The 26,034-nt window shown below is 42.7% G+C and overlaps 1 protein-coding gene across 1 annotated transcript in view; it reads left to right on the top strand.

The window, feature by feature from the left end:
• TMPRSS3 (transmembrane serine protease 3) overlaps positions 1–26,034 on the top strand; it is a 107,456-nt gene that overhangs the window by 16,521 nt on the left and 64,901 nt on the right. The window contains exons 3-4 of the mRNA XM_033942928.1: positions 3,620–3,736; positions 21,689–21,812. Of these exons, the coding sequence (XP_033798819.1) occupies positions 3,620–3,736; positions 21,689–21,812 (241 nt within the window). The remainder of the gene's footprint in view (positions 1–3,619; positions 3,737–21,688; positions 21,813–26,034) is intronic.

The raw sequence follows: 26,034 nt of genomic DNA, 5'->3' as shown, positions 1-26,034 counted from the left end.
AGGATCGCGAAGTCAGCGTCAGCGATCCCTGCGTTGCTTCCTGCGCCACGGTGCCGCCCCTCCTCTGACGTCAGAGGAGGGGCGGGATCGCGGCGCAGGAAGCAGCGCAGGGATGCTGACGCTGACTTCGCGATCCTGCTGCGGGCTGCTTCACAGGTGGTGCAGGAAGGTCAGTGGGGCGAGCGGTCCTTCGGGGGTGGCGGGGGACTGAACGGCAAGGCCGGGAACACCCCCTTAGGGCTGGTACCCGGGGCGGCCCGCCCCCCCCGCCTCCCCCTAGGTACGCCACTGTACCGCACCATCTCCACGAATGCGGAGCTCGGCACGGTTTACAGGAAGAAGGATGAGAGAGGAACTACAGTGGAGAGATTAAAGAGTTAGGTGTAAAGGGGGAAGGTGAGAGGCCTAAGAGGGGGGAAGTGTTACAGTTTTGAGAATAGCCAGGTTTTTAGGTGTTTGCGGAAGAGTTGGAGGGAGCTTGAGGTTCGGAGTGGGGAGGTGAGGTTATTCCAGATCTCAGTGATTCTAAAGGGGAGGGATGACCCAAGTTTGCCTGCATGGGAAATACCTTTTATGGAAGGGAAGGATAGTTTAAAAATTTGGGAGGATCTGGAGGAAGTAGGGGTTGGGGAGTTCCAGGATAGAGGGATAACGGCAGGAAGGATGCCATGTAGGATCTTGTAGGCCAGACACGCACATTTGAAGTGGATCCTGGGGATTACTGGGAGCCAATGGAGCTTAGACAGGAGTGGTGAGACGTGATCAAATTTGCTTTTCGCGAAAACAAGCTTAGCTGCGGTGTTCTGAATCCGCTGAAGTCTGTGGAGGCTTTTCTTGGTTAGGCTGAGGTAGATAGAATTGCAATAATCCAATCTGGAGAGGATGATGGATTGTACTAGGACTGCGAAGTGTTTTTGGTGAAAATAGGGTCTGACTTTCCTTAGCATGTGAAGGCTGAAGAAGCATTTCTTCACCAGGGATTGGAGATGTTCGTTGAAGGATAGAGAAGAGTCTAAGGTGACACCCAGAACTTTGCTTGAGAACTCGAGCTGTAATGGGGGGCCGAAGGACAATGGGATGGAGGAAGGTAGATGGTCTAATTTTGGGCCGAGCCAAAGGAGTTTTGTTTTGGACTCGTTTAGTTTCATATGCATTGTGAATGCCCAGGATTGGAGGTTCTTTATGCATGAGGATATGTTCGTGGAGAGGTTAGTGAGGTTCGAGTCGGTCTCAAGGAGGACGAGGATGTCATCAGCGTAAGTGTAAAGAGTTTCAAGTGGGGATAGTTGGAGTAGTTTCAGGGAGGACATGTAAATGTTAAAGAGGATTGGGGAGAGGGGTGAGCCTTGTGGGACACCACAAGTCGGGGGTCCAGGGGGAGGATGAGGTGCCGCTCATGTTAACCACGTAAGAGCGGGAGCGCAAGAATTTGGAGAACCAATCAAGAACTATGGAGCTAATGCCTATCTCGGAGAGTTGGAAAATTAGAATGTCGTGGTGGACAACGTCAAAAGCTGCGGAGAGGTCGAATTGTAGAAGGACAGCAAACTTGTTACGAGAATGCAGTTGCTGAACCTTAGAGATTAGAGAGGCCAATAGGGATTCAGTGCAGAAGTTGGGTCTGAAGCCATATTGGTAAGGTAAGAGGATGGAGAATCTTTCTATGTAGGAAGAGAGCTGGGTAGATATGATAGACTCGAGCAGTTTGGTGAGGAGAGGGATATTTGCTATTGGACGGTAGTTGGATGGTATGGAGGGGTCTAGGTCAGCTTTTTTCAGTAAAGGGGTCAATGCGATGTGTCCTATTTCAGTGGAGAATAGGCCTGATAACAGGGCAGAATTTATGAGTTTGGTAAGAGATGTGATGGCCTGTGCAGGGATTTTCTCAAATAGGTAGGAGGGAAATGGGTCCAGGATGCAGTTGCATGATTTTAACTTGAGGCAGAGTTTAAGGGTCTGAGAATCAGATATGAGCTCGAAGACAGTCCAGGATCTGTCGGCAGGGATGGGGTTGAGAGCAGCTAGGGTGGGGTTGGGTTCGGGGGGCACCAGAGAATTGTAGGAGATTGCGGGCGGGAAGGAGCGCCTTAAGGTAAAGATCTTATCATTGAAGAATTTTGCTAGGACCTCGGCTGAAGGAGATGAGGGAAGAAGGGTGGAGTCATTTTTAGTGGTTAGGGAGCGCCAAATGTTGAACAATGTGCCATTCTTGGTTTTTGGATTTGGAGATCTTGTCTCCATAGAAGTTCTTCCTTGCTTTTTTTAATATTGAGTTGTAGAGTTTGGTATTGACTCTCCAGGCCTGTCTGTCAGATGAGGATTTGGATTTTTTCCATTTTCGCTCTAAGGCTCGACATTTTTGTTTCAGGTCTCTATGGAGTGGAAGGTACCAAGGGGCTTTATGGGGATAGGTGATGGATTTAGTGGTTTGGGGGGCGAGGGAGTGGTAGGTGGACTTGGAAAGGGCGATCCAGTTGTGCCAATTGTTTTCAGAGTCTGCAAGCTTGGGAATGGAGGGGAGGAGGTTGAGGAATTTGGTCCAGAACAGATCGCTCAAAATTTTTTCCGGAAGGTAATAGAATTGGGGGATTGGGGTGGGGATCCGAGATGAGACATGAAGATGGGGAGGCAGAAGGCCCCTAGGAGATGGTCTGACCACGGGATGTGTTCTCCAAAGAGTTCAGAACGGATTACAGTTTACATTCACAGTGTTACAATATAGGGTTTACATACAGTGTGCTGCAATATACAGTACAGTATCTTCAAATAGGATTACTTACTGATGCTGGTGAAGGGTTGAGGGAGTGACTAGGCAAAAAGGTAGGTTTTTCCAAGTTTTCTAGAGTTAAAGGACTTTTTAAGGTATATCCTGGCACTCTACCTTCCACATAACCTAGCTAATACAGAAATATTTACTAAATTTAAATAAGTTTCCAATCTGTGTCTGTAGTTTTGCTTCTATCCTCTTTCTGTTTGTTATTGGCCTTAAGATTCCTCTCTCCCTTCATACTTCTTAAGCATTCTTTTCCTGTCTTCCTTGCATCTGTCTTATAATCTATCCAGCTTCTCTCATTCCTTTCCATACTGCAACCATACGCCTATTTCAATTCACATGTGATATGTATCCTTTACATGTGTTACATCTGTTCCTCTGTGACTCTCCAGATATTTCTTACTCTGGATTCCTACTTTATTATTGCACTTTTCCGTTCAGGGATTCTGTAAGGCCAGGCTACCTTAAGTAGAATTTGTCTTTCCCTGTTCCAAAGCTTTGCCCCAGAATACCCTTTTTTTCAGTTTCTCTTTTTGTTATTCTTAATCCTATTTGCAGGCACTTCTCTTCTACTCCTCAGACTGAAACATAGAAACATAGAAATAAGATGGCAGATAAAGGCCAAATCCAGCCTGCCCATCCACAGCATCTACTATCTCCTCCTTTCCTGAATAGATCTCAGGTGCCTGTCCCATGCTTTCATGAATTCAGACAGTCTTGTCTCCACCACCTCTACCAGGAGACTATTCCACACCCTTTTGTCTGTCACAGTTATTTTATACAGGGCACTGACTGTGAAAGGAAAATATCATATTTACAAACTTGTGTTTTTGTCTTTTTAATCAGTGCACTACAGCTGTCCAGGGAAGCTTCGATGCCGATCATCCCTGAAATGCATTATGAAATCAGCAAGGTGTGATGGGATCTTCAATTGTCCAGAAGGGGAGGATGAGTACAGATGTGGTAATTTGTTCTACTAATTGTTACAGGATTTGTAGAACTGAAAATTAAAAAAAACTCAGTAATCATTCTGTATCTAAGGGCTGGATATTAGCCAAACCACACATGTCATATGGAACAATGTTCCCTCTAAGGATTGAGTTGATGTAAGCAACCATTTGAAGAAGACATTTCTATCGGTGTACTGTGTCCCATGGGCACAGACTGTGAAAGAAAAGTGCTGGCATTTACATAACATAACGACAGATTTACAGACTGCATAACCATAAGTACAATGCAGTTAACAAAAAGCTATGCTTTGAAGACACAAATTATATGAGAAAAGAACGTGATAATCTAATTGGTCAAGAATTTAGAAAAGAGAAAAGTTTAGCAGTTTTCTAAATTGTTCATAAGAGCTGGACTTGAGTATCAGTGGTCAAAAATCTTTTATCATAGTAAGCTGCTTGGTATGAGAATATATGCTCATAGTATTTCTTACTTTTGTTTTTGTAGTTTTCTACATTCATGGTATTAATGGTGAATGTTAAGCAATTTTATAGCGCCAATCTCGTTGAGCAAATGATTTTTTAAAATTTGATATATACTTTAATTCAATTTGATAGAACACAGAAGGTGCACTGTTAAGTAATGGGAGTATTTTTTCTGGATCAATGATAAAAATCTAGAACCGATAAGTCTCAGTTGATTTAGTTACCTGATGTACTGAGCAGGTTTCTGAGATCCTTTTTCCTCTCAAAGTGTGACTTTATAAGAAGCTGTTGATTGGTGGAGTAGGTTGTGCTGATTGCTTCTTTATCCATGTTTTGATTGATTGTGTTACTCATTCAGGGTCTACCACCTCTCTATTTCTATTTGCATTTTGCAGTCTTTTTCCTGGCTGTTCAGCTGTGAACACAGAACAGAAATATTTGTTAAGAAATTCAGTCTTATCTTTATCAGCTTCTACATATTTCTCCTCTTCATATGAGTCTCATAACCCCACTTTTGTACTTACTATCACTAACATTTCTAAAAAAAAAAAAAGTCTTGTCTCCCCATTTTACCGTTTGCTCTCCTGACTACTCACTACTCTCTTCCAACTTCTCCAGATATTTTTGCTTGTTGTTTTCTTTCTGCAATCTTTTATATTTTATGAAAGCTACCCTCTTTTTCCTTATAGTTTCATCTACTACTTTTGAGAACCAAAGAGGCCTTCTTTTCCTCTTATTTTTGCTTACTTTCCTTACAAAATTGTTTGTTGCCCTTACAATAGCTCTTTTCAGTTTTGCCCTCTGCTTTCCTACTTCTCCTAGATAAAATGTTTTCATCCAGATAAATCCTTGACAATCCCTCATCTGAACAAAGTTTTTTTTAATGTCTAGAATTCACTTTTGAATGAACCCTCTCTACACCTAAACCACTCCATCCGGTGATCATGAAATGCCAGATGATCACCCACTATAACATCAGAAACCCTCTCCCCATTCCATGTGGGGTCCATTACCAACTGATGAACAGCTCTCCCTGAGAATTCAGGATCTCTCTACTTCTAAGAGACCCTGTATTAGGGATATCCCAATCAATATCTGGCATAATAAAATCACCTATTAATACTTCCCCCTTTTCAGTTATATTTCGAATGTTTTCAATTAAATCTCTGCCCATTTCTGTCTGTGAAGGAAGCATGTATACCATATCAATGTAAAAAAATTTTCCATTCTCTCTTTCAAGACTGACTCAGTGCTCTTCCTTACCCTATATTTCCTGCAATTGTGTGGCTTTAATATGATCTTTAATATATAATGCCACTTCCCCTTCCTTTTCCTCCTATCCTGTCTTTCCTGAACAGATTATAGCCTGGTATAACTATATATTCCATTCATAGTTCTTCATGAACCACATTTCCATGATTGCCACTAAATCCAAATCAGCCTCTTCCATCACAGCCTCTACATCCAGAACCTTATTTCCATACTATGGGCATTAGTATTTACTGCTTTCCAGACATTACCCCTTTTTCCCATGTATGTAGAGGTATTTAATAATTCACTTACCTGAGGGCTATTATCACCTAGCCCCAATGATTCTAGTTTAAAGTCCTCTTCAATAGGTCATCCAGTCTGCTGCTGAAGACACTTCTTCCCTTCTTTGATAGATGCACACCATCTCTGCTCAGTAGCCCTTGGTCCAGAAAGCCAAAACACTTTCAATGGCACAATCCGTGCAGCCATGAACTGATCTCCAGGATGTAAGCTTCTCTGCCTTAGTCTTTACCCTCGACAGGGAGGATCAATGAAAATACCACTTGCACACCTGTCTGCTTCACCTTCTCTCCATGAAGTTACTTTTGATACATTCAGATGGGTACCTAACAGTATCATTTGTGCCAAAATGGATGAGTTTTCAAGTTTTTTATTTTTTCAAATTTATTTAAAATTGATAATAATGCTTATAAAAATTTTCTAAGCGCCGTACATAATAAAAATAGGGGGGTACGAAGATCAGAAATATAAACAGGACAATCTTTAGATAATAACCAACAGGAATAAAGGGGAAGAGTGGAAAGAACTACAATGGTATAAAGAAAAGTTCACAATAAAGGGGAAAAAATGATGGGATGTGAACATGACTAGAAATTTTTTTATGAAAATAGAAGAAATTGAGGGACTAACTGATTGGTTGTTTAGACATTAAGCTACTGGATTTAAGGGCTCCTTTTATCAAGCCACAATAGCGGTTTAACGCACGTAATAGCGCGCGTTAAACCACCGGCCGTGCTAGCCACAACCGCCTCCTCTTGAGCAGGCAGTAGTTTTTGGCCAGCGCAGGGGTTAGCACGTGATGAAATGTCACACGCGTTAACCCCGCTAGCGTGACTCGAGCAGAATTGGGTAATAGTCATTAGGCTTGATGAGTCTTGGCAAGCTCTCCAAAACATCTTGAATTTTGGTACCAGACAGACAGCACACCTCCTGGGACTAGTGTTGTTTAAAGTACTTGGTCAAAGTAGTTAAGTAAAATAAATGTATTTTTTAAAAATCTTAAGCAAAACTACAATGAACACATAAAAAGATTTACTTAAGTGAAAGTAAAAAAGTAATTGCTGCCTTAATATAATACTTACTGAGTAAGAAGTAAAAGTATCATATACAGTGAATGCAATTATTGTTGATGTTTTTATCCCAACAACTTTGTTGCTCTCCAATTCAATACACTTTGCTTTTAGTATAACTAATTATCCTAGGACAAGCAAGTAGCATATTCTCACATGTTGGTGATATCATCCACGAAGCCCGGGATGGACAGTGCTAAAGTGTACTGTCATGTTAAGATTTGCCCTCTCTTTTAAAAAAGTGTGCTAAGCTTTTTAGCGTGCGCTAAACAAGCGCTAAATGCTAACGCATGCATGTTATTATAAGGACACATTAGCGGTTAGTGCACGCATTGATTTAGCGCATGCTAAATCCACGCTAAAACGCATAGCGCGCCTTTGTAAAAGAGGGCCTTAGTAAAGCTTCGAGACTGCCCACACTATGCACACGCAAGTGAATTAATGCCTCAGTTCTTCATTTTCTGTGGAGTGAAGAAGTTGAGTCTGGACTCTGTCCAAATGAGTTGCCTTCCTGTTAAATATATTTTCTCTTTCTTTCGCCTTTGGTTCGTTTATGTTGAAACAATTTTTTATTGACGACAACATCATAGCCAAAACAATCCAATATACAAGATATCAAAATACAATAATAATCTATCAAAGTAAGCATAGACTGCAAGTCATCAAAATATTTCCTGTGTAGTAACAGAGATAACCGGAAATATGGCAGAAACCCCCTCCCTCCCCCTGAACTTCTCACAAAACAGCAAGTCCCAATGATAACAACTCAAAACTACAACTCAGCCTCATGTATTCTGTCCAATGTAGTAATGAAAGAGAAAGGAAGAAGCATTATATGGTAATCACAGAACATCGCCCCCCCAAAAAAAAAAAAAAAGTTTTGGCTCGTTTATTTATTTTGCTTTATTGTTTTTCTAGTATTCCCTTTAATTTTTGTTCATTTTTTTTGTCGTGTTTTCAATTTGGTGTTTTGGCAGCAGGTTCATTAGTCCCACCCTGATTCTACAGGACTGCTCTGTTATGTCCCACTAGTCCAGGAATAGAGTGGGATTGTATAAGAACTAGAGATTAGGTTCTTACCTTTATTAATATTATTTTTTGTAAATCCACCCCCTATTCTTGGAACCCACCCTGGACACTGCTGATTCGCTGATTGTCTGCCTTTACCAGTACTGGTAAGCTGGATTTCTAATTTATTGACCAGCCTTTCTTCCATCTGTATGTATTTAACACTTTGTCGTGGGGGTCCCTAGTTCCAGTGCCCCCTTCCGTCAGTACTGGCTGTGTCTCCTTATAGTTATTTTTATTGTGCAGGTTCCTGATGTTTTTATGACCCATTTCAATTGCTCAGAAACTATTATGGTTTTATGTTTGAGCAGATTAGACTTATGGGTTGGGGAGTATCCCTGTACCTCTTCTCTTTTGCCTCTCTCTTTGCCTTTTTAACTTTAAAAAAGGAGACTATGATAACATGAGGAGAATGGTAAAAAAGAAACTTAAAGGTGCAGTTGTAAAGGTCAAAAATATACATCAGGCGTGGATGTTATTCAAAAATACCATCCTGGAAGCCCATATTAGATCTATTCCATCTATTAAAAAAGGAGGATGGAAGACCAAATGGCAGCCGGTGTAGTTAATGTGTGAAGTGAAGGAAGCTATTGGAACTAAAAGAGAATCCTTCAGAAAGTAGAAGGATCTAACTGAAAATAATTGTAAACAAAACAAGGAATGTCAAAGCAAATGCAAGACACTAATAAGGAAGGAAAAGAGAAATCTCCAAAAGAAGATTGCGCTGAAAGCAAAAACACACAGTAAAAACTTTTTAAAGGTATATTAAAAGCAAGAAGCCGGGAAGAGAATCAGTTGGATTGCTAGACGACTGAGGGATAAAAGGGCTCTCAGGGAAGACAAGGACATAGTGGAGAGATTAAATAAATTATTTGCCTTGGTCTTCACTGAGGAAGATGTGGGGAAGATACCGGTGCAAGAAATTGTATTCAATTCTGATGAATCAGAGAAACTCGTAGAAATCTCTGAAATACTAGATGATTTAATGGGTCAATTTGACAAATTGAACGGTAGCAAATTGCCTGGACCAGATGGTATACATCCCAGAGTGCTGAAAGAATTGAAAAATGAACTTGCAGAGCTATTGTTAGTAATTGGTCTTTAAAAACCTGAATAGTACCGGAAGACTGGAGGGTGGCCAACGTGATGCCGATTTTTAAAAAGGGTTCCAGAGGTGATCCAGGAAATTATAGACCGGTGCCAGGCAAAATGGTAGAGATTATTATAAAGAACAAAATGATAGCACTTATACGTAAGCATGGATTAATGAGAAAAAGCCAACTTGTTTTTAGTCAAGGGAAATCTTGCCTCACCATACTGCATTTCTTTGAATGGGTGAATAAAGGTGAACCGGTTGATACTGTGTATTTGGATTCTCAAAAGGCTTTTGACAAAGTTCCTCATGAAAGACTTCTGAGAAAATCTGAAAGTCATGGGATAGGAGGTAATGTCCTTTTATGGATTGAGAACTGGTTGAAAGACAGAAAACAGAGAGTGGGTTTAAATGGTCAATATTCTCAATGGAGAAGAGTAAATAGTGGGGTTCCCCAGGGGTGTGTGCTGGGACCGCTGCTTTTTAACATATTTATCATTGATCTAGAGATGGAAATAATTAGTGAGATAATTAAATCTGCTGATGACTAAGTTGTTAAATCGCAAGAGGATTGTGAAAAATTACAAGAGGACCTTGTGAGACTGGAAGACTGGGTGTCAAAATGGAAGATCACATTTAATATGAGCAAGCGCAAAGTGATGCATGTGGGAAAGAGGAACCCGAACTATAGCAATGTGATGCTGGATTCTAGGGCTCTTCAGCTTGGAGAAGAACCGGCTCAGGGGCGATATGATAGAGGTCTATAAAATGAGTAGAGTGGAAAGGTTAGATGTGAATCTCTTGTTCACTCTTTCCAAAAATACTAGAACTAGGGTCATGCGATGAAGCTAGTAAGTAGTAGATTTAAAACAAACCAGAGAAAATATTTCTTCACCAATGTGTAATTAAACTCTGGAATTCATTACAGGATAATGTGGTGAGATCAGTTAGCTAAGCGTGGTTTAAAAAAGGTTTGGATAATTTCCTAAAAGAGCAGTCCATAGGCCATTATTGAGATGGTTTGGGGAAATCCACTGCTTATTCCTAGGATAAGCAGCATAGAATCTGTTTAGCTACTTGGGATCTAACTAGGTACTTGGGACCTGGGTTGGCCACTGTTAGAAACAGGATACTGGGCTTGATGGAACTTCAGTCTATCCTAGTATAGGATAGACTGAAGTTCCTATGTTCTTATGTCCTCTACAGGTGTTTCTGGTTGCTTTATCACTGAATTCCTGGAGGGCAGTTCTGAGGTAAGAGAGGAAGGGCTCAAGACTATATAATGAACTCTCTACAAGCTATCTGGCGACAATAGGAAAATAACAACACTAGTCCAGGAAGAGTGTGGGTTTAGAAGAAAAAAAGATTAGCAAAAGTAACAACCTAATTTTTTGTCACTTACTGTAACAGGTGTTATCTGGGGACAGCAGGCAGATATTCACATCCATTCCTCCTCCCCTGGTTGGCTTCTTAGCTTGCTTATGGATCTGAGAAACCATGAGCCTAAATTGAACAGGAAGGCACTCGCACATACACGGTACATGCAGTCTTGAAGCTTCGCTACATTTTTAGCACTGTTCGTACTGTACATACTGGGCTCCGTGGATAATGTCACCCACATGTGAGAATATCTGCCTGCTGTCCCTGGATAATACCTGTTATGGTGAATGTTATGGAAAATGACTGTCACTCATGCGAGAGTGCTTGTGAATCATTATTAAACAAGCACAACTCAAAAGGTTTTCATCAACTGTACTGATAGAAAGTGGATTGCTCAGTCTGATTAAAAAATTCCTTCAAATCAGACAAGGCTGCAATATTACTGATATTTTTTGACTGGGTCTGCAGATTTATCAAGGGAATCTTTCTGGAACATTATACATCCTTATAATGAAGAATACCATTATTATTGTCATTTTCATCATCAGTAGAAGCAGTGTGGTCTAATTCATAACCTACATATTCATATTCACTATCATCATCATTCTGGCCAATTGCAGAGAAGGCTTTCACAAAGTTGGAATCATTGCCTGTTTTTATTCCAACAATTTTTCATTTGATGGTCTTCAAAAACTGATGCAAGAACATTAGAAGTCTCCAGTCTTAGAGCCAAATAAGCAGACTTCCTCTCTAAAAACTATCAATCTAGTGGACAGTCACCTCAATGTAAAATTTTCCATCAAATGGCCAGCAGTTTATTGTGGTAGAGATATCTGTTCACCAAGAATTACAACCAGCTTCAGCTTTTTCTCTGCTTCAAAGTGACCTAACTCATCACTGTTCCGTTTGGCTGAAGACCAGTAACCAGTTCAACGAACATAGGCCACTCTACTATTTACATAGAGGGGCATAATCGAAAGGAACGTCTAAGTCCATTTTAGTCTAAGTCGCAAATCGTCCAAAGTAAAAAAACAGCTTAGGACACATTTTTGAAAAATACGTCCATTTTTTTCATTTTGAAAATCGTCTAAGTATACGTCCTGTCGATCTGATTGTCCAAGTCGCTAAATCGTCCATCTTTATACCACATATTTGTCCAACTTTTCATCCAACTCAAAAACGCCTATGTCAGCATAGCTATTGCTAGCAATCAGCATTTTCAGTTGGCAGAACTAATGTCAGCAAAGGCCTATGGGACATTATCTGACTGGAATGTTGATGCAGAATTCACATACATTAAGCATCCAGCCAGACTAGATTGTTTATCAAGAAGATAGGCTGCTTGAAAGGGACAAAGAAGCCAGAGACTAATCCTATCTACCATGCCTGCAAGTATCACACCTTCCTTATCAATTAAATTAACCATTGTTTCAAACAGTTTACAAATTCTAAACAGAAAGATACTGGGACATACAATAGTTTCTATATTCAGAATAAGATTCCAAGCTATAAAAGCCTCCTCTCTGCAACACACATGAAGCTCTCTCTTTCTCTGTCTATCTCTCTGTCTATCCTTCTCTTTATCTATGGAACCCGAAACTTAGACCATCACCCCATCCCCCTTTCTCTCTCTGGCTCTCCTTAGAACTTCAGACTCTGTCTCTTTGCCTCTGAACACTGTAAGGCAGGGAAACTGCTTTGCTCTCTACTTAATTGTAATGCTTATAAATATTGCTTTTCTGTAAGCCTATTTCTATAATATATTCTTTATGCAATCACCTCTGGCTGTGTTTCTTATTTGATTCTACTCCTGGCGAATCTTCTGTGAGGGAACTGAACCTGGGACCTGGCGTGTGTAAGGGCACCTCTAATATAACCGCACCAACCATACATTGTGGGGGCCTGACTAACAATCCTTACAGCCTAGAACAAGCCCTGTTGGACGTGAGAGGGGTCTGCAAAGTGATGGACTGAATATCCAGACATGGCACCTAAATAATGGGGTACCTTACAGGGCACTGCTGTGAACTTCACAAAAAGGATACCATGTCTTCACCTCACTACAGCTCCCTTACAGATCATGGTGAGCCCCCCCAAACCACTGCCAGAATTCCCTAGACTCACTTATCTACCACCCCAATAGCCTTTATGGCTGCAGGAGCCACTTATATGCCAGTACAAAAGGGTTTTGGGGGTGTATAGGGGAGTGCACGTTTCAATATCAATGCAGTGATTACAGGGGCTTATGGGCATGGGTCCTCCTCTCCATGGATCCATAACCCACCCCAAGATGACTTAAGACACCTCTGGGCAGCACGACTAGGCTTTCCTATGTTAGGCGATGATGTTCTGGAGGCACAATTTTCAAGTTGTGATTAATATTTTTAGGGGGGGGGGGGGGTCGGTGATCACTGGGGTAGTGTGTGGAGATTTGTATTATGTGTTTGCAGTGCTTATCTGGTCACTTTAAGTGGGTTTCTGTGACTTAGACCATGTTTTAAATCAGTGTTCTTCAACCTTTTTACACACATGGACCGGCAGAAAAAAAGAATTATTTTGTGGACCGGCAAACTACTAGGACTAAAATTTAAAAACCCCGTTTCCGCCCCATCTCTGCGAGCTCGGTCCCCACAAATCATCTGATCCCATCCACACAAGCCTCAGTTATGATTTATATTGAATGTATTTTGTTAAAGTATAAAAAGAAATAATATTCTGTACAATTGTCATTTTATAAATACAAATAATTCAGAGCAAGGATCGACGAAACCCCTGTCTCCCCTCCTCTTCACATATATCCTCTCTACTATCAAGAAAACTGAACAAGCCAAATTATTACAGAATGCTACACAGAAATATCATGCTAACAGAATACTGCAGTCACACATGACAGGAATAGTTTTAGGGGAGTGCAACTAGGGCAACTGCCCCCTGGTCAGAGAGCGCCCTATGCTAGCTGGAAGCTAAAGAAGCACTGCCTGGGTTTTGCAGTTCGCTCAGGCGACCCCAGTCGATCGCACAGCAGGTTCCCTTCTCTTTTTTTCCCCTCCTGACTGGCCCGCCTCTTAAAGAACGCTGGCCAATCAGAGTGCTGGAAGGGCGGGGTGAAGGTCGGTGGGGGACGGAGCTCAGCGCATCACAAGAAATAGAAGCGCCTGTAATGATTGAGGTAAGAGTGAGGCCTAATGCTGCCCGATATACAATTTTAAAACCCCCAAAATTGGCCTCCCAATCAGTGGCGTACCGAGGTGGGGCAGTCCGCCCCCGCCCCGGGTGCACGGCTTGGAGGGATGCACAGCCGTCCGGGTCCTCCTGCCCTTCCTTTCCACCGGTCTGCGCACGGGGCTCGCACCTGCCGCCCAAATGGTGCTGTTGGTTATCGCGAGACTCGCGGGAGTTGACGGCACCATTCGAGCGTCGGCGTGGGACCAGGCAGGCGCAAGCCCCGAGCGCGGACCAGGGGAAAAGAAAGGCAGGATGACCCGGACCTGGCCGGCTGTGCACCCCTCCAAGCTGTGCACCCGGGCGGATCATCCCTCTTCTAAATCCATTGTACTTGTCTTTTATTCAGTTCCACTAATGAGCATTGTGACAGGCAGTTCTTATGGGGCAGTTCTTGGAAGTATTTCTTTGTTTTTCTGTGCCTAAGTATTCTATTAATTTAACTTCCTTATTCCTGTGGGGATCTCCAAAGGGGACGAATGGGAGACGGCCGGTGGCAGGTGGTACTTTAGCAATTCTTACAGGTTGCCATAGGCCTCAGGAGCTGTCTTCCCTCTGCCGTGGTCCTGCCCCTCCTCTAAGTCAGAGACAGGCTTGGGGCAGAGGGAAGACAGCTCCTGAGGCCTATGGCAACCTGCAAGGATCGCTAAAGTACCAGCGATCCTCTCTGCAGACTGCTCCCTGCTGGAATTAGGCAAATGGATGTGGGGAGGGGAGGCCTTCGGGGGGGGGGGGGGGGGAGGGAGTGCAGTCCTTCAAGGGGTAGTGCAGGCCTTCAGGGGGGAGTCAACCTTTGAGGGGGAATGTGCAGACCTTCAGGGGGGGTCAGGCCTTTGGGGGAGAGGGGCTGTATAATAAAAAAATATTTGAACATAAATACAAAGTACACTCGGTGTGTATATATATATATAAATAAATATATATATGTTTAGCATTTTTATTGTTGGTAGATAATTTTGACTTGGTCATTTTAAAAGTAGCTCGCAAGCCCAAAAAGTGTGGGCACCCCTGCTCTAAAGGGTTCTCCAGAAACGTCGTTAAGTTCATGTTTTCATTATTTGTCCCTTGAATCTCATTAGGAGTGGAAACTTCCACAGGTTTCTTTACTTGAAGATAATTAGCTCTAGCAATTGGTGGCAAACTTTCTGTAGGAATTAGCAAAATTTCCTTAAAATACTTTCTTGCCATCTCCATTGGTGAAATTAAGGGACATTTAGGAAAATTTAGGAGTCTCAAATTATTTTTCCTTAATTGGTTCTCAAAACTTTCCATTTTCCTGGCAGTAAATGATCTTTCTTTTACCAATTCCAAGTCCAAAGTTTTCATTTCGGATATTCTTGACTCCTGTTTTTCTAATTTCTCACTTAAATCTTTAAGGACCAAGCCCTGTTGCTCCACTTTAGAGTGAATAGTCCCATAATCAATTTTTAAAGTGGAAAAAGACAATTTGAGGTTAGCGTCCATAACTGATATGGCCTGCCATAAAGCCTCCATATCTATTTTCTTAGGCTTCTCCAGCACCCCAGAGTTAATGTTACTTCCTCCTGAAGTTCCTCTCACCTAATCTGCAGTGTGGGAAAACTGCCGCTGTTCTCTGGCTTCTTCAGCTCCCGATAGAATTGGAGCTGGCTGTCCTCCTTCTCTGAGGATCGATGTACCTTCCGGGGTCATCGTTACCTCAGGAACTCCCGACTCTGCACTGCTTCCAGGTTGTGGTGGTGGCTGCCTCTGCTCCGGGCTCAACAACGCCCGAATCTGCTGGCCGAGTTCGCCCGACGTATTCGGGCTTGCCCCTGAAGATTCGCTCAAGTGGGCCAACGCTCCCTGAATTGTAGTCTGCACCAGACGCGGTGCCGCTATCGCCGCCGGAGGTGCTGCGAAGTGCTCCTTTTCTCTTCCCCATATTGAGGTAAAAGGGTTGCTAGGGGAACAGATTCTTCAAACTTTCAAAAAAATAAATAAATAAATAAAAGAACAAAAGGGCATTTGGAAAAGTTGAAAGGAGACAGATTCAAAACAAATGCTAGGAAGTTTTTCTTTACCCAACGTGTGGTGGACACCTGGAATGAGCTTCCAGAGGGCATAATAGGGCAGAGTACGGTACTGGGGTTCAAGAAAGGATTGGACAATTTCCTGTTGGCAAAGGGGATGGGTATAGATAGAGGATTACTGCACAGGTCCTGGACCTGTTGGGCCACCGTGTGAGCGGACTGCTGGGCACGATGGACCTCAGATCTGACCTAGAGGAGGCATTGCTTATGTTCTTATGTTCACAGAGACAGAAGCTGAAACCAGAGCATAACTTTGGTGACCCAATGTTTCCCAGCCATACTGCATTACTTGCACCTGATAAAAAAAAAGAGAAAAACAGAAAAAGCCCTAACAAAGCCCCCATGATTTCCTCAGTGGCTCTATAGGCTAAAGAAGCAACTATCTTTTTATGCAAGATCTAATCCTCAGAAGGCTGGGGACTTCAAAGGAGATTATTCACCTCTCCTTTTGAAATGGAGGTAAAAAAAGAAATTTAAGAACAAGCAAACAAAGAAGCTCCTTGTAGAGAAAACTGAACTAAGTCCTATCTGCTATGTTAAGAAAACAAAGCTAGGGAGGTAAAATTCCTAGATGTCATAAATGAATGCTTCTTGGTGCAACTGGTCCGGGAACTGACAAGAGGGAGTGCTATTTTGGATTTAGTGCTTAGTGGAATGCAAGAAAAAAAAAAAAAGACATAGTACAGGAGTTAACTGTGTTGGGTCTGCTGGGAAACAGTGATCATAACGTGATCAAATTTGAGCTGTTACCGGGAGTAACGTCGCAAAAGAAATCTACTGTAGGGGTGTTTAATTTTCGAAAGCACAACTATGATAAAATGAGGAAATTGGTTAAAAAGAAGCTAAAAGAATCAGTTGCAAAGGTTAGGAATATAAACCAGGCATGGATATTATTTAAAAATAACATTGTGGAAGCCCAGACCAGATGTATTCCACATATCAGCAAAGGTGGAAAGAAGAGGAAACGAGATGGCGTGGTTAAAAGGTGAAGTGAAAGAGGCTATTAGAGCCAAAAAAACATCCTTTAAAGAATGGAAAAAGGATCCGAATGAAAAAATAAGAAGAAACACAAGCACTGGCAAGTTAGATGCAAAACACTGATAAAGACAGCTAAGTAAGAATATGAAGAGAAACTTGCAAAAGATGCAAAAACTCATAGCAATTTTTTTAGGTACATCAGAAGCATAAAACTTGTGAGGGAATCTGTGGGACCGTTGGATGATCAAGGAGCAAAAAGGGCGCTCAGGGAGGATAAGACCATAGTGGAAAGGCTGAATAAATTCTTTGCTTCGGTCTTTACGGAAGAAGATGGAAATGGTTTTCAAGGGTGATGATGCGAAGGAACTGAAAGAAATCTTGGTGAATTTGGAAGATGTACTAAGCCAAATCGACAAGTTAAAAAGTGATAAATCACCAGGACCGGATGGTATGCATCCTAGGATACTAAAAGAAATCAAACATGAAATTGCTGACTTGCTGTTAGTGATCTGTAACCTGTTGCTAAAATTGTCTATAGTACCTGAAGATTGGAGGGTGGCTAATGCGAAATGGTGTGGCTTACCAAAGAGGTGAAGGAAGCCATAAATGAAAAGAAGGACTCATTTAAGACGTGGAAACACACAAAAATATCTGAAGCTTGGAACAAACATAGATGATCAGAAAAAATGCCACAAGGCGGTGAGGGTTGCCAAAAAGGTCTATGAGGAGAAAATAGCGCAAGAGGCCAAAAATTTTAAGCCCTTTTTTAGATTCGTAAAAGGGAAAAAACCTGCACGGGAGGCGGTGGGACCGCTGGATAACCTGGGAGAAAAAGGGTGCGTCAAGGATGACAAACAAATTGCAGACAGAGTGAATTCCTTCTTTGCATCTATCTTTACAAAGGAAGACACCACAACAATACCAGACGCAGTGAAAGTGTTCAAGGGAGTCGCAGAGGACAGCCTCACCACAGTAGAAGTTGACTTGGACCAGATTTACCACCAGATAGACAAATTTAAAAGTGATAAAATCTCCTGGACCGGATGGAATTCATCCAAGAGTCCTAAAAGAACTGAAATTTGAAATCGGAGAACTATTGCAAAAACTTGCCAATCTATCAATCACAACAGGACAGACACCTGACGACTGGAAGATAGCGAACGTTACGCCGATATTTAAGAAAGGATCGAGAGGAGTGCCAGTCAACTACAGACCTGCGAGTCTCACATCTGTCCCTGGAAAGATGGTTGAGGCGCTGATCAAAGATAGCATAGTCCGGCACCTAGACACACACGACCTGATGAGAGCCAGTCAACATGGGTTCAGGAAAGGGAAATCATGTTTGACGAACCTACTCCAATTTTTTGAGACAGTGAACAGACAAATCAATAGTGGAGAACCGGTGGATATTATATATTTGGATTTTCAGAAAGCGTTTGACAAGGTTCCACATGCAAGACTTCTCAGGAAACTACAAGGCCATGGAATAGGGGGAGATGTACTAAGATGGATAGGGAAATGGCTGGAGAACAGAAAACAGAGAGTGGGCATAAATGGGAAGTTCTCAGAATGGGAAAAAGTGACTAGCGGTGTACCCCAGGGCTCGGAGCTTGGACCCATCTTATTTAATATTTTCATAAATGACCTAGAAGAAGGAATATCCAGTGAAATCATCAAGTTCACAGACGACACAAAGCTATGCTGGGCAATTAGATCGCAGAAGAACAGCGAAGAACTCCAGAGTGACTTAAATCAATTGGAGAAGTGGGCAGACAAATGGCAGATGAAGTTTAATGTGGAAAAATGCAAAGTGATGCATCTGGGCAGAAAAAATAAAGGTCACCAGTATAGTACGTCAGGTGTAACTCCGGAAAAGACCAAACAGGAAAAGGACCAGGGTGTACTGATAGATAGGACCCTGAAGCCGTCGGCGCAATGTGCGGCGGCAGCGAAGAGAGCAAATAAAATGCTAGATGTGATAAAGAAGGGTATCAGTAGATCAGAGAAAGTTATAGTACCGCTCTACAGAGCCATGGTCAGACTGCACTTGGAATACTGCTTCCAGCATTGGTCCCCATACCTAAAGAAGGATATAAAACTGCTAGAGAGGGTGCAGAGATGAGCAACGAAGCTAGTGAATGGTATGGAGAACCTGGACTATGAGGAACGACTTAGGAGACTGGGATTGTTCTCCCTCGAGAAGAGGAGACTGCGAGGGGACCTGATTGAGACTTTCAAAATACTGGAAGGATTCAACATAATAGAGCAGGGAAAGCAGCTATTCACAATGTCCAATGTGACACGGACAAGAGGACACAGACTGAAGCTGAGTTGAGACAGGTCCAGGACGAATATCAGGAAGTTCTGTTTCACACAGTGAGTGGTGGACACCTGGAATGCTCTCCCAGAGGAAGTAATTGCAGAATCCACCGTTCTAGGGTTTAAGGGTAAACTAGATGCACATCTCCTTAGGAGTGGCATAGAGTGGCACGGGTAAGGGTATATTAGGTGCACACCTCCCTTGAGAAGCATACAGTAACATGGGGACTTAATCCATGCCATGGCACACCTGGCGGGGCCTCCGCGTGTGCGGATCACCGGACTTGATGGACCCAGGGTCTGATCCGGAGATGGCAATTCTTATGTTCCGCTGATTTCTAAAAATGGCTCCAGGGGAGATCCGGGAAATTACAGACCAGTAAGACTCACTTCAGTGCTGGGCAAAATGGTAGACACGATTATAAAAAATAAAATTGTGGAACACGTAGACAAACATGATTTAATGAGATGGAGTCAGCATGGGTTCAGCCGAGGGAGATCTATGCCTCACCAATTTGCTTGACTTCTTTGAAGGTGTGAATAAACATGTGAATACAGGTAAGCCGGTTGATATAGTGTATCATGATTTTCAGAAAGCTTTAGATAAAATTCATCACGAGAGGTTCCTGAGAAAATTAAAGTGTCATGGAATAGGTGGCAAAGTTCAGTTGTGGATTAGGAATTGGTTATCGGATAGAAAACAGAGGGTAGGGTTAAATGGTCACTTTTCTCAATGGAGGAGAGTAAACAGTGGCGTGCCGCAGGTCTCTGTACTGGGACCGGTGCTACTTAACTTATTTATAAATGATCTGGAAATTGGAACGATGAGTGAGGTGATTAAATTTGCAGAAGACACTAAACTGTTCAAAGTTGTTAAAACCATGTGGATTGTGAAAAATTGCAGGTAGACCTTAGGAAATTGGAAGACTGGGCGTCCAAATGGCAGATGAAATTTAATGTGGACACATGCAAAGTGATGCACATTGGGAAGAATGACCTGAATCAGTTACCGGATGCTAGGGTCTACCTTGGGGATTAGCACCTAAGAAAAGGATCGGGGTATCATTGCCCAATGTGTGGTGGCGGCCAAAAAAACAAACAGGATGCTAGGAATTATTTAAAAAGGGGTGATTAACAAGACTAAGGGCTCCTTTTAATAAGCTGCAATAGCGTTATTTAGTGCACGCTAAACCCGCACTACGCGGCTAGAACTAATGCCAGCTCAATGTTGGCGTTAAGGTCTAGTGCACACATGCTAAAACCGCTATTGCAGCTTAGTAAAAGGAGCCCAAAGAATGTTATAATGCCCCTGTATCGCTTTATGGTGCGACCTCATCTGGAGTATTGCGTTTAATTCTGGTCTCCTTATCTCATGAAAGATATAGTGGTGCTAGAAAAGGTTCAAAGAAGAGTGACCATGATGGTAAAGGGGATGGAACTCCTCTTGTATGAGGAAAGACTAAAACGGTTAGGGCTCTTTAGCTTGGAAAAGAGACGGCTGAGGGGAGATATGGTTGAAGTCTACAAAATCCTGAGTGGAGTAGAACGGGTACAAGTGGATCAATTTTTCACTCCGTCAAAAATTACAAAGACTAGGGGTCACTCGAAGTTACAGGAAATACTTTTAAAACCAATAGGAGGAAATTTTTTTTCACTGAGCTCTGGAACAACCTTACCTCCCCTCTTCGAAACTTGAGATCTCTCCAAGTTTTCCGCAAACATCTGAAAACCTGACTTTTCTCAAAAAATGTAAGTCTCCCTTCAACTTAGGAATCAAGGAAACTCTTATATCTTGGCATCCCAAGTCCTCTAAATTTTCTTCACACTTCTACCTCTAACCCTCTGTTGTAGTTCCTTCCTATTTCTCCTACTGTAAACCGCGTTGAGCTCTATGAACGTGGAGATGATGCGGTATACAAATCTAAGGATTAGATTAGATTAGAATAGTTAAGCTCTGGAACGCATTGCCAGAGGATGTGGTAAGAGGGGATAGCGTAGCTGGTTTTAAGAAAGGTTTGGACAAGTTCCTGGAAGAAAAGTCCATAGTCTGTTATTGAGAAAAACATGGGGGGAAGCCACTGCTTGCCCTGTATCAGTTGCATTGAATGGTGCTACTCCTTGGGTTTTGGCCAGGTATTAGTGACCTGGATTGGTCACAGTGAGAATGGGCTACTGGGCTTGATGGACCATTGGTCTGACCCAGTAAGGCTATTCTTGTGTTAGGTTCTTATGTTCAACAGTTATTTCAGTAATATAAAATTAGAATGTAAACAAACCCTTTAAAAAAAATTAATCAGCCACAGCACTTGTGTGTGTGTGTGTGTGCGTGTGTGTGTGTGTGTGTGTGTGTGGGGGGGGGGGGGGGGTGGCATCCAAAGTAAAAGAAAATCTCTCTCAATCTACAATATCCTCCTAATTGACTGAGAACCTTATAAATCAAAGATCAGCCTTGGATAGGTAGGAACTGGTGTTGGTAGGAGGCAATTAAGCACTAAACAGAGGCTTTCCTCAACTGCTATCTATGCTCTAAATTGATGATTTACCCAGTTAGTCCCAGCAAGCAATTAAATCACTTTGCATATTGACCCCTAGGTGCATGGTACAATATGGATTAAATATAATTGTTCTAAAAGCTATCCAAAGCATTCCTATTGTTGCGAGGTAGACTGTATAGACTTTGAGTTTCTGAAATGAATACCAGATCATATTTTAACAGCATTTCCTCAATCTTTGTCTCCTTGTAATCTCAGTGAGATTGAGTGGGCAGAATTCTGTGCTTCAGGTATTCACATCTAGCTCCTGGAGGACTGTCTGTTCAGATAACTGGAAAGTGATATATGGCAAAATGACATGTAAACAGCTGGGATTCCCAAGGTAAGGAAAGACTGATGGAAGCTATAGACTGGAATGGGAAGGTTACTGTCTTGCAGTAAGGGATGGGAAACTGCATAGAGTTGGGAGGGGGCAAAGAGGATAGCTGCCTTGGGTCCCACAGCTTCAGGGGGTTCCTTGAGGTCCAACAATCCTTCCCTTTCTCTCCAGCTCAGTCTGACAACTTCCTTTCTCTCCCCTTCCTGATCTACCTTACAATGTATTCTTCTTTACAGAGGTTGCCAGCACAGCAGCAATTCTCATACACTGTCCACGCTGACCTCAAAGCTTTCCCTTTCCTGCTCCCAGCTTCTCTAACACAACTTTGTTTCCACTTGGGTAATGCGTGGCAGAGGAATAGCTCTGAGGCCAGCACAGACAGCATATCCAAATTGTTGTTTTACCAGTGGCCCTGTAAGAAGAATTCATTGTATGGTAGATTAGCAGGGGGAGAAGAGATGCCAGCTCATAAGGACCCTCTGGAGCTTTTTAAGATAACTGGGGTGCTTAGGATTTGAGAATAAGGGGAAAATGCTGGAGTGAGGTGGGAGAAGGAAACAAGAAAGAAATGGACCTAGGAACAGATGAGAGGAAGGGAAGGAAAGAAATACAGCAGAATTAGAAAAGGTTCAATAAAAGTAACTTATTTTTTTAAAATTCTTTATTCATTTTAAAAATCTTTCATCAAGTGTACAATAATCATAATAAACACAATGAATCAAGGCACTTGCATATCTTATCATTATAATCTAAACATATAAATGTAACCCTCTCCTCACCCTCCCTCAAAACCCTTCATTCATGTAAAGAAACCTATATTTGTATCCCTCCCCCCTCCTATTATTATATGATGTCTGACTAATAAAAGTAACTTAGATGATAAAAGTGCTAAAGAGGTTAGGGCTTTTCAGCTTGGAAAAGAGACAGCTGAGGGGAAATATTGAAGTCTACAAAATCTTGAGTGCTGTAGAACAGATACAAGTGAATCGATTTTTCACTCCATCAAAAATTATAAAGACTAAGGGACACGATGAAATTACAGGGAAATATTTTAAAAACAAATAGGAGGAAATATTTTTTCACTCAGAGAATAGTTAAGCTCTGGAACGCATTGCCAGCAATTAATGTAGTTGGTTTTAAAAAAGGTTTAGAGTTGTGACCTGGATTGGCCACTGTGGAAACAGGATAGTAGGCCAAATGGACTATAGGTCTTACCCAGTATGGCTATTCTTATGTTCTGAGAGATGTTGGACCCTTGGGTGGAGAGAGAGAGATACTGGACAACAGGAAGTAAGGAGGGAAGAGAGATGAGAGATAGTGGACATGGTGACAGAAGGTAGGGAGAGAGGGAAGAAAGAGGGAGAGATTTTGGACCCTGAGGTTAGGTGGAAGGGAAGGGAAGGAGGGAGAGACACTGGAGAATAGGAAGTAGGGAAAGAAGAGAGAAGGAGAAATGTTGGACTTCAGTATAGGGTTGAGAGGAGGAGAGAGGGAGGGGAGAGATATTACACTCAATGACAGAAGGGAGGGAGAGAGAGGGAAAAATGCTGGATCCTTGAGAGAAATAGAGGGAAGAGATAGTTGGGGGAGAGAAGAACAGGAGAGTTAGACATATTGGACCATTGAGGGGTGGGGGCGCAGAAGAGAAGAGAGATGGGTCAGGAAGATGCTGGGATAGAGGGAAAGAGACGTGGCGATGCCTGGTTGCAAAGGTGGGAGAAGGGAGAGGGAAAGACGATGCTGGTTTACAAAAGTGGAGGGAGGCAAGATACTGAAAATGATGGAATCATATGGAGAAGCCAAGCAGGGTGGCAGCAAGGAGGTGAGTAAGATGAAGATGCAGAGGTAGAAATGTGGTGATGGAGAGAAGAAAGAGGCTGGAGAAGGAATGAGATAGGAAATGGGAGAATTACAGCATGAGTGAAGGAAAGGGAAAATTAATAGGTAACCAAAAAGTAAAAAGGATAAGAAAGAGGGTGAAATTTGAATGGACAGAGGCAGAAAAAAAAAAAAAAAAAGGAATGAGCTGAAAGGGAAAGATCACAATGTTGACAGGTGTAATAAGGGAATGAAACAAAATAAGAGAGAGGAGAACAAATGGTCAGCAGCCACTAGAAAAAGAAAGACAGGAAAGCAGCAAAATTAAAAATGAAAAATTAAAGAGAGAAACTGGGACTAAAATGGTGGAACAATAAAATATCTAGACATAAAAAAGCAGCATAAAGTTTTATTTTGGATTTATTAGCTGGAGTATGTTAGCTTTGAAATATATTGTGTAATCAGCATGTCTGAATAATTGTGAGGGAGTATATCCTATAGTACTTTGAGAATAGTCTGACTTTGACTACCTCTTTATCCCCCCTCTCATACACTGTAAATCACCTAGACCTTTAGAAATGCCACCAAGAATCTCAAGTGTATTTCATAGTATCTGGCTTTACGCATTTAATGTTCACCGGGTAAAGCCAGATACTATAAAATATACTTGAGTATCTCGGTGGCATTTCTAAGGGTCTAGGTGATTTACAGTATATGAGAGGGGGATAAAGAGGTAGTCAAAGTCGGACTATTCTCAAAGTACTATAGCTTTGAAATATATACCGTATTTTCACGCATATAACGCGTGCGTTATACACGATTTTTACAAATCGTGCATAACCTTGCGCGTTATACGCGTGAGTGCGTTATATAAATATTTTTTTACATAGTTCCCCCCCCCCCGACGCCCGATTCATCACCTGGAAGGAGCGCTCGCACCCCCACCCCGAAGGACCGCTCGCACCCCCACCCAAAGGACCGCTCGCACCCCCACCCAAAGGACCGCTCGCACCCCCACCCAAAGGACCGCTCGCACCCCCACCCAAAGGACCGCTCGCACCCCCACCCAAAGGACCGCTCGCACCCCCACAGCCTCCCCCCTCACCCTCCCGCTGGAGAAGCTGCCTACCTTGTTTCCGGATGCCAGTGAGCCCAGCTGTTTCCTCTGCCGGCGGTCCCGCCCCTTCTCTGAGCCCTGCACTACGCTGCTTCCTCTTCCGGCGGTCCCGCCCTTTCTCTGATGTCAGAGAAAGGGTGGGACTGCCGGAAGAGGAAGCAGCGTAGCGCAGGGCTCAGAGAAGGGGCGGGACCGCCGGCAGAGGAAACAGCTGGGCTCATTGGCATCCGGAAACAAGGTAGGCAGCTTCTCCATGCGGGAGGGGGAGGTGGGGGAGGCTGTGGGGGTGCGAGCGGTCCTTCCGGGTGATGAATCGGGTGTCGGGGGGGGCATCAGGCTTTCAGGATGGGGACAGGACTTCAAGGGGGGACAGGCAGACCTTCAAGGGGGGACAGGACTTCAAGGAGGACAGGCAGACCGAAGGGGGTGAAAAAGCTATAAAATAAACCCACCAGCGTGTCAATGTGTTGAGAGGAAGAGGTGGTCAGGGAAATTCTGCTGAGAAAACTCCGGGTCATTTCCACCCCCCAGTTACCCTAGTCCACTCCACTCAACTGGTTCACACACTGAGTGGGTCTTTGGGTGTTGTGCCTGGGTAGTTGTTTTGGGATCTCTTCTAGTGGTTTGTCAGTATCTCCTTGTGGTCCAAGGAAGGAAACTTTGTTAACCTTAGCATTGACCTTCAGAATATATTTGTAACAGCGCTGCTTGTGTGGCATTACCGTAGGCTATGTAGTGATGGAAAGAAAAAAACAGACCTTTGCACATTTTTGCACTAGGTATATGGTGGGTGTATGAGGAGATTCACATTTCCTGCACAGCTTGTGAAGTTACGGTACCTTGTTCTTTCTGTATTTGACATCTAGCAAGGTCTCTGTTTGGAAGGAAAGATTTAAGTTATGGTAAAAGCAGATAGCGTTGCTGGTTTTAAAAAGGTTTGGACAAATTCCTGGAGGAAAAGTCCATAGTCTGTTATTAAGATATGGGGGAAGCGTCTGCTTGCCCTGGATCGGTAGCATGTAATGTTGTTATTCTTTGGGTTTTGACCAGGTATTTAGTGACCTGGATTGGCTACCATGAGAATGGGCTACTGTGCATGATGGACCATTGGACTGACCCAGTTAGGCTATTCTTATGTTCTCATCAGTAGGGGCCTTTGTTTTCACTTCTTATTTTAATGTATCTTTTTCTGGGAACTTATCTGTGTTTTTTATAATGGGTTTATCTTTTCAGATGATAAAACAAACTATTTCAGAAACTGCTCCAAGAATGTGCAGTAGGCATTTTTCT

This window comes from Geotrypetes seraphini, chromosome 4 (genome assembly GCF_902459505.1).
Source record: "Geotrypetes seraphini chromosome 4, aGeoSer1.1, whole genome shotgun sequence".
NCBI lineage: Eukaryota > Metazoa > Chordata > Amphibia > Gymnophiona > Dermophiidae > Geotrypetes > Geotrypetes seraphini.
The sequence above is the reverse complement of the archived record's forward strand: the minus strand, read 5'-3'. Positions and strand labels throughout refer to the sequence as shown.